Below are 15,154 nucleotides of genomic sequence, written 5' to 3' on the forward strand. Positions count from 1 at the left end.
CACCGTGATGTCACCGTGCTGTCACCGTGATGTCACCGTGATGTCACCGTGATGTCACCGTGCTGTCACCGTGATGTCACCGTGATGTCACGGTGATGTCACCGTGCTGTCACCGTGATGTCACCGTGATGTCACCGTGCTGTTACCGTGATGTCACCGTGATGTCACCGTGCTGTCACCGTGATGTCACCGTGATGTCACCGTGATGTTACCGTGCCGTTACCGTGACGTCACCGTGACATTACCGTGATGTCACCGTGCTGTCACCGTGATGTCACCGTGATGTTACCGTGATGTCACCGTGCTGTCGCCGTGATGTCGCCGTAATGTTGCTATGATGTCAATATGATGTCACTGATGTCACTATGATGTCACCATGATGTTATTATGACGTAAATATGATGTCACTATGATCATTCAATCAATTACATGTATTTATATAGCCCTTCTTACATCAGCTGATATCTCAAAGTGCTGTACAGAAACCCAGCCTAAAACCCCAAACAGCAAGCAATGCAGGTGTAGAAGCATGGTGGCTAGGAAAAACTAACTAGAAAGGCCAAAACCTAGGAAGAAATCTAGAGAGGAACCAGGCTATGAGGGGTGGCCAGTCCTCTTCTGGCTGTGCCGGGTGGAGATTATAACAGAACATGGCCAAGATGTTCAAATGTTCATAGATGACCAGCAGGGTCAAATAATAATAATCACAGGGGTTGTCAAAGGTGCAACAGGTCAGCACCTCAGGAGTAAATGTCAGTTGGCTTTTCATAGCCGATCATTCAGAGTATCTCTACCGCTCCTGCTGTCTCTAGAGAGTTGAAAACAGCAGGTAGCACGTCCGGTGAACAGGTCAGGGTTACATAGCTGCAGGCAGAACAGTTGAAACTGGAGCAGCAGCATTAACAGGTGGACTGGGGACAGCAAGGAGTCATCATGCCAGGTGGTCCTGAGGCATGGTCCTAGGGCTCAGGTCCTCCGAGAGAAAGAGAGAGAGAAAGAAAGTGACAGAGAGAATTAGAGGCAGCATACTTAAATTCACACAGGACACCGGAGAAGACAGGAGATATACTCCAGATATAACAGACTGACCCTAGCCCCCCGACACATAAACTACTGCAGCATAAATACTGGAGGCTGAGACAGGAGGGGTTGGGAGACACTGTGGCCCCGTCCGACGATACCCCCAAACAGGGCCAAACAGGCAGGATATAACCCCATCTACTTTGCCAAAGCACAGCCCCCACACCACTAGAGGGATATCTTCAACCACCAACTTACTATCCTGAGACAAGGCCGAGTATAGCCCACGAAGATCTCCCCACAGCACAAACCCAAAGGGGGCGCCAACCCAGACAGGAAGACCACGTCAGTGACTCAACCCACTCAAGTGACGCACCCCTCCCAGGGACGGCATGGAAGAGCACCAGTGAGCCAGTGACTCAGCCCCTGTAATAGGGTTAGAGGCAGAGAATCCCAGTGGAAAGAGGGGAACCGGCCAGGCAGAGACAGCAAGGGTGGTTCGTTGCTCCAGTGTCTTTGGGTCCTGGTCAACAGTAGTACCCTATGGGTCCTGGTCAACAGTAGTACCCTATTGGTCCTGGTCAACAGTAGTACCCTATGGGTCCTGGTCAACAGTAGTTCCCTATGGGTCCTGGTCAACAGTAGTACCCTATGGGTCCTGGTAGTACCCTATGGGTCCTGGTCAACAGTAGTACCCTATGGGTCCTGTTCAACAGTAGTACTCTATGGGTCCTGTTCAACAGTAGTACCCTATGGGTCCTGGTCAACAGTAGTACCCTATGGGTCCTGGTCAACAGTAGTACCCTATGGGTCCTGGTCAACAGTAGTACCCTATGGGTCCTGGTCAACAGTAGTACCCTATGGGTCCTGGTCAACAGTAGTACCCTATGGGTCCTGGTCAGCAGTAGTACCCTATGGGTCCTGGTCAACAGTAGTACCCTATGGGTCCTGGTCAACAGTAGTACCCTATTGGTCCTGGTCAACAGTAGTACCCTATGGGTCCTGGTCAGCAGTAGTACCCTATGGGCCCTGGTCAGCAGTAGTACCCTATGGGTCCTGGTCAACAGTAGTACCCTATGGGCCCTGGTCAACAGTAGTACCCTATGGGCCCTGTTCAACAGTAGTACCCTATGGGTCCTGGTCAACAGTAGTACCCTATGGGTCCTGGTCAACAGTAGTACCCTATGGGTCCTGGTCAACAGTAGTACCCTATGGGTCCTGGTCAACAGTAGTACCCTATGGGTCCTGGTCAGCAGTAGTACCCTATGGGTCCTGGTCAACAGTAGTGTACTATATTGAACATAGTGTGCCAATTTGGTGTAGTGCTGGTCACTGACTCGAGGATACTTCCCCCTTCACTCCCACTAGGGAGAACAGAACATGATGTTTCCACCATCCCACCTGGATCACAACACATGACAACCCCAGAATAATGTGTTCCCTCCTTCCCTCAGGCTTCTGAGACAACTTTTGAGAAGCTATATTTCCTCCCTCACTCTCCCCCCTCTCTCCACCATTCTCCTGTCGTTCCTCTTGGACGATGGAGATTTTCAGTTCATCATCCCTGTTTGTTGAAGGTAACAGGGAAGACAGAAGCCAGGCAGCCTGACAGGCAGCCCGACAGGCAGCCCGACCGGCAGCCCGACCGGCAGCCCGACCGGCAGCCCGACAGGCAGCCCCTGTGAGTCTGTGCAGAACTCGTCTTAATAGAAACACTTAGAGAAAGAGATATCGATCATTGTCTCCTGAGTTCTTCTGCAATTTAAAAAAAATTATAGTTGGATAAATGTAAATGATAAATGTAGTTTGATAAATGGCCTTCCCTGTGGCTCAGTTGGTAGAGCATGGTGTTTGCAACGCCAGGGTTGTGGGTGCATTTCCCACGGGGGGCCAGTATGGAGAAGAAAAAAAAACAAAGAAAAAATGTATGAAATGAAATGTATGCATTCACTACTGGAAGTCGCTCTGGATAAGAGCGTCTGCTAAAATGTAATGTAGATAAACTTGGATTTTTTTTTCTCACAAGGCCTTATACAGGATACTACCCTTTACATCAAAACCTTCAAACCAAATCAAAATCCATACATTAAACCTTGATTTTGGACAAAATTACCTGAGTGGTTTCTTACTACCAAGGATTATCTAGAAAACACTTCTAACAAACCAAAACCAACAGAAGAAAAACAGCAGAAACCTGGAAATAACATCCAACACAACACTGAGTGAGTAATGTTTAGTCAGAACGTATTTCTGAAGCCAGACAGTAAAAGACAATAATCTCTAGGTATTTGTGTTATATAAAGCTTAATAAACAGGGCTACTAAGCTACCCTGCTGCTAGGACTGAACAGACCTGGCTGCATCTTCAATTAGCACTGAAGTGTGGAGTGAGATGTATGAAAACTCTTGAACCCAACAATGGCAGCAGAGTTTCCCAGCCTCCCCCACCCACATGCAGAGGCCTGTGAGGCTCCCCTGTACCATGATACATCCCAGACTCCTCCACCCACATGCAGAGGCCTGTGAGGCTCCCCTGTACCATGATACATCCCAGACTCCTCCACCCACATGCAGAGGCCTGTGAGGCTCCCCTGTACCATGGTACATCCCAGACTCCTCAACCCACATGCAGAGGCCTGTGAGGCCCCCCTGTACCATGGTACATCCCAGACTCCCCCACCCACATGCAGAGGCCTGTGAGGCTCCCCTGTACCATGGTACATCCCAGACTCCTCAACCCACATGCAGAGGCCTGTGAGGCTCCCCTGTACCATGGTACATCCCAGACTCCTCAACCCACATGCAGAGGCCTGTGAGGCCCCCCTGTACCATGGTACATCCCAGACTCCCCCACCCACATGCAGAGGCCTGTGAGGCTCCCCTGTACCATGGTACATCCCAGACTCCTCAACCCACATGCAGAGGCCTGTGAGGCTCCCCTGTACCATGGTACATCCCAGACTCCCCCACCCACATGCAGAGGCCTGTGAGGCCCCCCTGTACCGTGATACATCCCAGCCTCCCCCACCCACATGCAGAGGCCTGTGAGGCCCCCCTGTACCGTGATACATCCCAGCCTCCCCCACCCACATGCAGAGGCCTGTGAGGCCCCCCTGTACCGTGATACATCCCAGACTCCTCCACCCAAATGCAGAGGCCTGTGAGGCCCCCCTGTACCATGGTACATCCCAGACTCCTCCACCCACATGCAGAGGCCTGTGAGGCCCCCCTGTACCATGGCCTCGCCCACCCACATCCCTGTGCAGATGTCATCACAGTACAGTACCACTTGGATATTAAAAACAACACTGTTTACAAGACTGCTATAAAAAGGGGAACGTAAGCAACTTAATTTTCCACACAGACCATCCCCTGGCACAGTGCTATATTAACCAGACCATCCCCTGGCACAGTGCTATATTAACCAGACCATCCCCTGGCACAGTGCTGTATTAACCAGACCATCCCCTGGCACAGTGCTATATTAACCAGACCATCCCCTGGCACAGTGCTATATTAACCAGACCATCCCCTGGTATGACACAGTGCTATATTAACCAGACCATCCCCTGGCACAGTGCTATATTAACCAGACCATCCCCTGGCACAGTGCTATATTAACCAGACCATCCCCTGGCACAGTGCTATATTAACCAGACCATCCCCTGGCACAGTGCTATATTAACCAGACCATCTCCTGGCACAGTGCTATATTAACCAGACCATCCCCTGGTATACCACAGTGCTATATTAACCAGACCATCCCCTGGCACAGTGCTATATTAAATTGTAAAGTGGTTGTTCTACTGGATATTATAGGTGAATGCACCAATTTGTAAGTCGCTCTGGATAAGAGCGTCTGCTAAATGACTTAAATGTAAATGTAAAATGTTAACCAGACCATCCCCTGGCATGGCACAGTGCTATATTAACCAGACCATCCCCTGGCATGACACAGTGCTATATTAACCAGACCATCCCCTGGCATGGCACAGTGCTATATTAACCAGACCATCCCCTGGCACAGTCCTATATTAACCAGACCATCCCCTGGCATGGCACAGTGCTATATTAACCAGACCATCCCCTGGTATACCACAGTGCTATATTAACCAGACCATCCCCTGGCACAGTGCTATATTAAATTGTAAAGTGGTTGTTCTACTGGATATTATAGGTGAATGCACCAATTTGTAAGTCGCTCTGGATAAGAGCGTCTGCTAAATGACTTAAATGTAAATGTAAAATGTTAACCAGACCATCCCCTGGCACAGTGCTATATTAACCAGACCATCCCCTGGCATGGCACAGTGCTATATTAACCAGACCATCCCCTGGAACAGTGCTATATTAACCAGACCATCCCCTGGCATGACACAGTGCTATATTAACCAGACCATCCCCTGGCACAGTGCTATATTAACCAGACCATCCCCTGGCATGGCACAGTGCTATATTAACCAGACCATCCCCTGGTACAGTGTTATATTAACCAGACCATCCCCTGGCACAGTGCTATATTAACCAGACCATCCCCTGGTACAGTGTTATATTAACCAGACCATCCCCTGGCACAGTGCTATATTAACCAGACCATCCCCTGGTACAGTGTTATATTAACCAGACCATCCCCTGGCATGGCACAGTGCTATATTAACCAGACCATCCCCTGGCATGGTACAGTGCTATATTAACCAGACCATCCCCTGGAACAGTGCTATATTAACCAGACCATCCCCTGGCACAGTGCTATATTAACCAGACCATCCCCTGGCACAGTGCTATATTAACCAGACCATCCCCTGGCATGGCACAGTGCTATATTAACCAGACCATCCCCTGGCATGGCACAGTGCTGTATTAACCAGACCATCCCCTGGCTCAGTGCTATATTAACCAGACCATCCCCTGGCATGACACAGTGCTATATTAACCAGACCATCCCCTGGCACAGTGCTATATTAACCAGACCATCCCCTGGTACAGTGCTATATTAACCAGACCATCCCCTGGCATGGCACAGTGCTATATTAACCAGACCATCCCCTGGCATGACACAGTGCTATATTAACCAGACCATCCCCTGGCACAGTGCTATATTAACCAGACCATCCCCTGGTACAGTGCTATATTAACCAGACCATCCCCTGGTACAGTGCTATATTAACCAGACCATCCCCTGGCACAGTGCTATATTAACCAGACCATCCCCTGGCATGGCACAGTGCTATATTAACCAGACCATCCCCTGGCATGGCACAGTGCTGTATTAACCAGACCATCCCCTGGCTCAGTGCTATATTAACCAGACCATACCCTGGCATGACACAGTGCTATATTAACCAGACCATCCCCTGGCATGACACAGTGCTATATTAACCAGACCATCCCCTGGTACAGTGCTATATTAACCAGACCATCCCCTGGTACAGTGCTATATTAACCAGACCATCCCCTGGCACAGTGCTATATTAACCAGACCATCCCCTGGCACAGTGCTATAATAACCAGACCATCCCCTGGCACAGTGCTATATTAACCAGCCCGTCCCCTGGCTCAGTGCTATATTAACCAGACCATCCCCTGGCATGACACAGTGCTATATTAACCAGACCATCCCCTGGCTCAGTGCTATATTAACCAGCCCATCCCCTGGCTCAGTGCTATATTAACCAGCCCATCCCCTGGCATGACACAGTGCTATATTAACCAGACCATCCCCTGGCATGACACAGTGCTATATTAACCAGCCCATCCCCTGGCTCAGTGCTATATTAACCAGCCCATCCCCTGGCATGACACAGTACTATATTAACCAGACCATCCCCTGGCACAGTGCTATATTAACCAGACCATCCCCTGGCACAGTGCTATATTAACCAGACCATCCCCTGGAACAGTGCTATATTAACCAGACCATCCCCTGGCATGACACAGTGCTATATTAACCAGACCATCCCCTGGCACAGTGCTATATTAACCAGACCATCCCCTGGCATGGCGCAGTGCTATATTAACCAGACCATCCCCTGGCATGACACAGTGCTATATTAACCAGACCATCTCCTGGCTTGACACAGTGCTATATTAACCAGCCCATCCCCTGGCATGACACAGTGCTATATTAACCAGACCATCCCCTGGCACAGTGCTATATTAACCAGACCATCCCCTGGCACAGTGCTATATTAACCAGACCATCCCCTGGCACAGTGCTATATTAACCAGACCATCCCCTGGCATGACACAGTGCTATATTAACCAGACCATCCCCTGGCATGACACAGTGCTATATTAACCAGCCCATCCCCTGGCACAGTGCTATATTAACCAGACCATCCCCTGGCATGGCACAGTACTATAAGTCCAGACTACCTCTATGTCGTGCAGAATTCTGCAAAAATATCCTCAGTGTGCAACGTAAAACAACCAATAATGCACGAGGAGGAGAATTAGGCCGATACCCGCTAATTATTAAAATCCATATAATTTCTACAACCATATATAAGGAAGTGATTCTCCAAACCTCCCATAACAAAGCCATCACCTACAGAGAGATGAACCTGGAGAAGAGTCCCCTAAGCAAGCTGGTCCTGAGGCTCTGTTCACATACACAAACACACCCCACAGAGCCCCAGGACAGCAACACAATCAGACCCAACCAAATCATGAGAAAACAAAAAGATAATGACTTGACACACTGGAAAGAATTAACAAAAAAACAGAGCAAACTAGAATGCTATTTGGCCCTAAACAGAGAGAACACAGTGGCAGAATACCTGACCACTGTGACTGACCCAAACTTAAGGAAAGCTTTGACTATGTACAGACTCAGTGAGCATAGCCTTGCTATTGAGAAAGGCCACCGTAGGCAGACCTGGCTCTCAAGAGAAGACAGGCTATGTGCACACTGCCCACAAAATGAGGTGGAAACTGAGCTGCACTTGCTAACCTCCTGCCAAATGTATGACCATATTAGAGACACATATTTCCCTCAGATTCCACAGATCCATAAAGATTTCCAAAACAAATCCAATTTTGATAAACTCCCATATCTACTGGGTGAAATACCACAGTGTACCATCACAGTAGCAATATTTTGTGACCTGTTGCCACAAGAAAAGGGCAACCAGTGAAGAACAAACACCATTGTAAATACAACCCATATTTATGCTTATTTATTTTCCTTTTTGTACTTTAACTATTTGCACGTCCTTACAACACTGTATATATACACATAATGGGAGATTTATTTTGGAACGTGTGAGTGTAATGTTTATTGTCAATTTTATATTGTTTATTTGAGAGAGACAGAGATATAAATATAGTAACCAGAAGTGGGTTTACCTGTTCAGGTGTTCTGTAACCAGAAGTGGGTTTACCTCTACAGGTGTTCTGTAACCAGAAGTGGGTTTACCTGTTCAGGTGTTCTGTAACCAGAAGTGGGTTTACCTGTTCAGGTGTTCTGTAACCAGAAGTGGGTTTACCTCTACAGGTGTTCTGTAACCAGAAGTGGGTTTACCTGTTCAGGTGTTCTGTAACCAGAAGTGAGTTTACCTCTACAGGTGTTCTGTAACCAGAAGTGGGTTTACCTGTTCAGGTGTTCTGTAACCAGAAGTGGGTTTACCTCTACAGGTGTTCTGTAACCAGAAGTGGGTTTACCTGTTCAGGTGTTCTGTAACCAGAAGTGGGTTTACCTGTTCAGGTGTTCTGTAACCAGAAGTGAGTTTACCTCTACAGGTGTTCTGTAACCAGAAGTGAGTTTACCTCTACAGGTGTTCTGTAACCAGAAGTGGGTTTACCTGTTCAGGTGTTCTGTAACCAGAAGTGGGTTTACCTGTTCAGGTGTTCTGTAACCAGAAGTGAGTTTACCTCTACAGGTGTTCTGTAACCAGAAGTGGGTTTACCTGTTCAGGTGTTCTGTAACCAGAAGTGGGTTTACCTCTACAGGTGTTCTTTAACCAGAAGTGGGTTTACCTGTTCAGGTGTTCTGTAACCAGAAGTGGGTTTACCTCTACAGGTGTTCTGTAACCAGAAGTGGGTTTACCTGTTCAGGTGTTCTGTAACCAGAAGTGGGTTTACCTCTACAGGTGTTCTGTAACCAGAAGTGGGTTTACCTGTTCAGGTGTTCTGTAACCAGAAGTGGGTTTACCTCTACAGGTGTTCTGTAACCAGAAGTGGGTTTACCTGTTCAGGTGTTCTGTAACCAGAAGTGAGTTTACCTCTACAGTTGTTCTGTAACCAGTAGTGGGTTTACCTGTTCAGGTGTTCTGTAACCAGAAGTGGGTTTACCTCTACAGGTGTTCTGTAACCAGAAGTGGGTTTACCTGTTCAGGTGTTCTGTAACCAGAAGTGAGTTTACCTCTACAGGTGTTCTGTAACCAGAAGTGGGTTTACCTGTTCAGGTGTTCTGTAACCAGAAGTGAGTTTACCTCTACAGGTGTTCTGTAACCAGAAGTGAGTTTACCTGTTCAGGTGTTCTGTAACCAGAAGTGGGTTTACCTCTACAGGTGTTCTGTAACCAGAAGTGGGTTTACCTGTTCAGGTGTTCTGTAACCAGAAGTGGGTTTACCTCTACAGGTGTTCTGTAACCAGAAGTGGGTTTACCTCTACAGGTGTTCTGTAACCAGAAGTGGGTTTACCTCTACAGGTGTTCTGTAACCAGAAGTGGGTTTACCTGTTCAGGTGTTCTGTAACCAGAAGTGAGTTTACCTGTTCAGGTGTTCTGTAACCAGAAGTGTTCTTACCTGTTCAGGTGTTCTGTAACCAGAAGTGGGTTTACCTGTTCAGGTGTTCTGTAACCAGAAGTGAGTTTACCTGTTCAGATGTTCTGTAACCAGAAGTGAGTTTACCTGTTCAGGTGTTCTGTAACCAGAAGTGAGTTTACCTGTTCAGGTGTTCTTTAACCAGAAGTGGGTTTACCTCTACAGGTGTTCTGTAACCAGAAGTGGGTTTACCTGTTCAGGTGTTCTGTAACCAGAAGTGGGTTTACCTCTACAGGTGTTCTGTAACTAGAAGTGGGTTTACCTCTACAGGTGTTCTGTAACCAGAAGTGGGTTTACTTCTACAGGTGTTCTGTGATATGAAGACGAGAGGTGGAGGCTGGACCGTGCTGCAGCATCGTAGAGACGGAGCTGTGGATTTCCACCGTGGATGGAAGGATTACAAGATGGTATGTTCACTAGAATTTAAACATAAAATGTCAACCAAGTCTTCTTTGGTTGGCCATTGTCAGCGGAGACCTTCTGTATTTCATTGAAATAGTCATCCACGAGGCAGGAGTGTCTGTTAAGGCAGACTATTTTAAACAATGTTCATCTCAACCAGCAGATCATGGTAACAGGGTATTTTCCTGGATGTCATTCAAATATCTAAGATCATTTGTGTTAATGAAGTCAGACTAACCCCCCCAGTATTTTAACATGGGGGAAACTCTGTGTTTCTGGTAGAATGACATCTATCGAGTTTGAGCAATTTTTTTGTGATTGTAATTCAAAAGCAAGATCTCTGAATCAAAGGGGCAGTGTTAAACAGTATGTCAGATCAGGAGGGGCAGTGGTTATAACACTATGTCAGATCAGTAGGGGCAGTGTTATAACAGTATGTCAGATCAGGAAGGGCAGTGTTATAACAGTATGTCAGATCAGGAGGGGCAGTGGTTATAACAGTATGTCAGATCAGTAGGGGCAGTGGTTATAACAGTATGTCAGATCAGTAGGGGCAGTGGTTATAACAGTATGTCAGATCAGGAGGGGCAGTGGTTATAACAGTATGTCAGATCAGTAGGGGCAGTGGTTATAACAGTATGTCAGATCAGGAGGGGCAGTGTTGTAACAGTATGTCAGATCAGGAGGGGCAGGGGTTATAACAGTATGTCAGATCAGTAGGGGCAGTGGTTATAACAGTATGTCAGATCAGGAGGGGCAGTGGTTATAACAGTATGTCAGATCAGTAGGGGCAGTGGTTATAACAGTATGTCAGATCAGGAGGGGCAGTGGTTATAACAGTATGTCAGATCAGTAGGGGCAGTGTTATAACAGTATGTCAGATCAGTAGGGGCAGTGTTATAACAGTATGTCAGATCAGGAGGGGCAGTGGCTATAACAGTACGTCAGATCAGGAGGGGCAGTGGTTATAACAGTATGTCAGATCAGTAGGGGCAGTGGTTATAACAGTATGTCAGATCAGTAGGGGCAGTGGTTATAACAGTATGTCAGATCAGGAGGGGCAGTGGTTATAACAGTATGTCAGATCAGTAAGGGCAGTGGTTATAACAGTATGTCAGATCAGTAGGGGCAGTGGTTATAACAGTATGTCAGATCAGGAGGGGCAGTGGTTATAACAGTATGTCAGATCAGTAGGGGCAGTGGTTATAACAGTATATCAGATCAGGAGGGGCAGTGGTTATAACAGTATGTCAGATCAGTAGGGGCAGTGGTTATAACAGTATGTCAGATCAGTAGGGGCAGTGTTATAACAGTATGTCAGATCAGGAGGGGCAGTGTTATAACAGTATGTCAGATCAGGAGGGGCAGTGGTTATAACAGTATGTCAGATCAGTAGGGGCAGTGTTATAACACTATGTCAGATCAGGAGGGGCAGTGTTATAACACTATGTCAGATCAGGAGGGGCAGTGTTATAACACTATGTCAGATCAGTAGGGGCAGAGACAGATAGAGGGTTCAGGATTGCTGAGGTGTGTTGTGGGATACAGACAGAGGGTTGGAAAGGGTTCAGGATTGGGGAGGCGTGGGATACAGACAGATCTTTGACCCTGGTTGTTTTGATAGGCCGTCACCCCTTGTTCCCCTACGACACTCCCTGTTCTGTTGTTGCACCTGCACTCTCTATGTCACTCCCTGTCTGTGTCCGACCCCCACACACAATCGTCACACATCAGAGACACACACACACACACACACACACACACACACTCTCACACACACCCTCACATGTCACATACTCCCCCTCATACACCCTGAGATCACACACTCATATCAGTCATGTCAGACCGACCGACCTTTCTGATTTGGTCAGGAGAGCCCACCATGTGGAGTACTGGGGGTCAAATGTAGTGCACTACATAGGGAATAGGGTGCCATAGGGCTCAGGTCAAACGTAGTACACTATATTTGGAATAGGGTGCCATTTGGGACTCGGAAACAGTGTTGTCCAATACTCAACACAAACCTGTCTTTAATGTTCTCACTGCCGTCAGTAGTCATGATAGCCAGAAACAACACACGGAAGCCAAATTCATGTTTCTCATTGAGATCCTTGACTTAAATTACAGTCTGAGGATACGAGGGATTCTGCTCTGTGTTGTTGATTGAATCGCCACAGTTTGGTTGGGAAATGTAATGCTCAGAGGATAGCCATTGCGACGCAAAAACGATTTTCAAAATCTTTTTTTTTTTTCTTCAAGAAGAGTATTTTCACAAGTGGATGATAAATATTTTGCCCCAGTTGGAGCGTGGGAGTATGGGCCTCTGTAGACGGAAGATAACGTGTGTGTCTGTCTGTGTGTGCGCCTGTGTGCCTGTGTGTCTGTCTCTGTCTGTCTGTCTCTGTCTGTCTCTGTCTGTGTCTGTGTCTGTGTCTGTGTCTGTGTCTGTCTGTCTGTGTCTGGGTTTGTTTCGATGTGTGTGTGTACAGTATGTCTGTGTGTGTTGAATCGTTTGACTGCCCAAACTGACCACACAATGTTTAACCAACATTAGTCCAACGTTAAGGTAATATCAAGCATTCTGGCAAGGTAATACACACTCCCAGACCTCATTCATATCTTCACGTTCACGTAAGACCAATAACAAACAAGGGCTGTGACAGCCACAGACCACAGAGAGACCACAGAGAGACCACAGAGAGAGCACAGAGAGACCACAGAGACACCACAGAGACACCACAGAGACACCACAGAGAGACCACAGAGAGACCACAGAGAGAGAGACCACAGAGAGAGAGACCACAGAGACACCACAGAGACACCACAGAGACACCACAGAGAGACCACAGAGACACCACAGAGAGACCACAGAGAGACCACAGAGAGAGAGACCACAGAGAGAGAGACCACAGAGACACCACAGAGACACCACAGAGACACCACAGAGAGACCACAGAGAGACCACAGAGAGAGAGACCACAGAGAGAGAGACCACAGAGACACCACAGAGACACCACAGAGACACCACAGAGAGACCACAGAGAGAGAGACCACAGAGAGAGAGACCACAGAGACACCACAGAGACACCACAGAGACACCACAGAGAGACCACAGAGAGACACCACAGAGAGACCACAGAGACACCACAGAGAGACCACAGAGACACCACAGAGTTAAGAGAAGTTTAGCCATCTGTTGGAATGTTCAAAGAGAAGTCTCAGACTCTTCGAAATTCATTACAAAGAACTTGTCTGAGTTTACAAGCAGTACAGGGACTAACAGTCTGTAGTTGGTCAGAGATATATTTGTATTTGTATTTATATTTATATTTATCATGGATCCCCATTAGTTACTGCCAAGGCAGCAGCTACTCTTCCTGGGATTTATTATGGATCCCCATTAGTTCCTGCCAAGGCAGCAGCTACTCTTCCTGGGGTTTATTATGGATTCCCATTAGTTCCTGCCAAGGCAGCAGCTACTCTTCCTGGGGTTTATTATGGATCCCCATTAGTTCCTGCCAAGGCAGCAGCTACTCTTCCTGGGGTTTATTATGGATCCCCATTAGTTCCTGCCAAGGCAACAGCTACTCTTCCTGGGGTTTATTATGGATCCCCATTAGTTCCTGTCAAGGCATCAGCTATTCTTCCTGGGGTCCAGCAAAGTTAAGGCAGTTTATACAATTTTAAAATCATTACAACACATTCACAGACATATACTCCACTACCACATATCTACAACACACTGTGTTCCCTCAGGCCCCTACTCCACCACTACCACATATCTACAATACACTGTGTTCCCTCAGGCCCCTACTCCACCACTACCACATATCTACAATACACCGTGTTCCCTCAAGCCCCTACTCTACTACCACATATCTACAATACACTGTGTTCCCTCAGACCCCTACTCTACTACCACATATCTACAATACACTGTGTTCCCTCAGGCCCCTACTCCACCACTACCACATATCTACAACACACTGTGTCCCCTCAGGCCCCTACTCCACCACTACCACATATCTATAGTACTAAATACATGTGTATGTGTGAGTATAGTGCATATGCTATCGTGTGTGTATTGCTTCATAGTCCCCGCTGTTCCATAAGGTGTTTTTTTAATCTGTTTTTTAAATCTCATTTTACTGCTTGTGTCAGTTACTTGATGAGGAATAGAGTACCATGTAGCCATGGCTCTATGTAGTACTGTGTGCCTCCCATAATCTCTTCTGGACTTGGGGACTGTGAAGAGACCTCTGGTGGCATGTCTTGTGGGGTATGCATGGGTGTCTGAGCTGTGTGCCAGTAGCTCAAACAGACAGCTCAGTACATTCAACATATCAATACCCCCGTATTGACATGTTGAATAAATTGACATGCGGGATAAATTTGATAACATCCAGTGAAATTGCAGAGCTCCAAATTCAAACTACAGAAATATAAATATTCAACATTCACAAAAATATAAGTGTAATACATCAAAATAAAGCTTAACTTCTTGTTAATCCAGCCACGGTGTCAGATTTCAAAAAGGCTTTATGGCAAAAGCACACCATGTGATTCTTTGAGGACAGCGCCCAGCATACAAAATGACAACATGAACATGAAAACCACTTTCAACCAGGCAGGTGCAACACGAAAGTCAGAAATTGCGATATAATAAATGCCTTATCTTTGAAGATCTTCATCTTTTTGCAATCTCAAATGTCTCTGTGACACAATGAATGGTCATTTTGTTTGATAAATTCCTTCTTTATATCCCCAAAATGTCCATTTATTTGGCGCGTTTCATTCAGAAAAACACCGGTTCCAACTCACCCAACATGACTACAAATTATCTAATAAGTTACCTGTAAACTTGGTACAAACATTTCAAACAACGTTCCTAATCCAACCTCAGGTATCCTAAAATGTAAATAATCAATAAAATTTAAGACGGAATAATCTGATTCCAATACCAAAGAA

General features: G+C 46.8%; 1 protein-coding gene across 1 annotated transcript in view; it reads left to right on the forward strand.

Annotated features, from left to right (window-relative positions):
* LOC115188038 (angiopoietin-2) overlaps positions 1-15,154 on the forward strand; it is a 41,418-nt gene that overhangs the window by 4,986 nt on the left and 21,278 nt on the right. Inside the window, exon 3 of the mRNA XM_029747073.1 lies at positions 10,090-10,191. Within this exon, the coding sequence (XP_029602933.1) occupies positions 10,090-10,191 (102 nt within the window). The remainder of the gene's footprint in view (positions 1-10,089; positions 10,192-15,154) is intronic.

Source organism: Salmo trutta, unplaced genomic scaffold (assembly GCF_901001165.1).
Source record: "Salmo trutta unplaced genomic scaffold, fSalTru1.1, whole genome shotgun sequence".
NCBI classification, from domain to species: Eukaryota; Metazoa; Chordata; class Actinopteri; order Salmoniformes; family Salmonidae; genus Salmo; species Salmo trutta.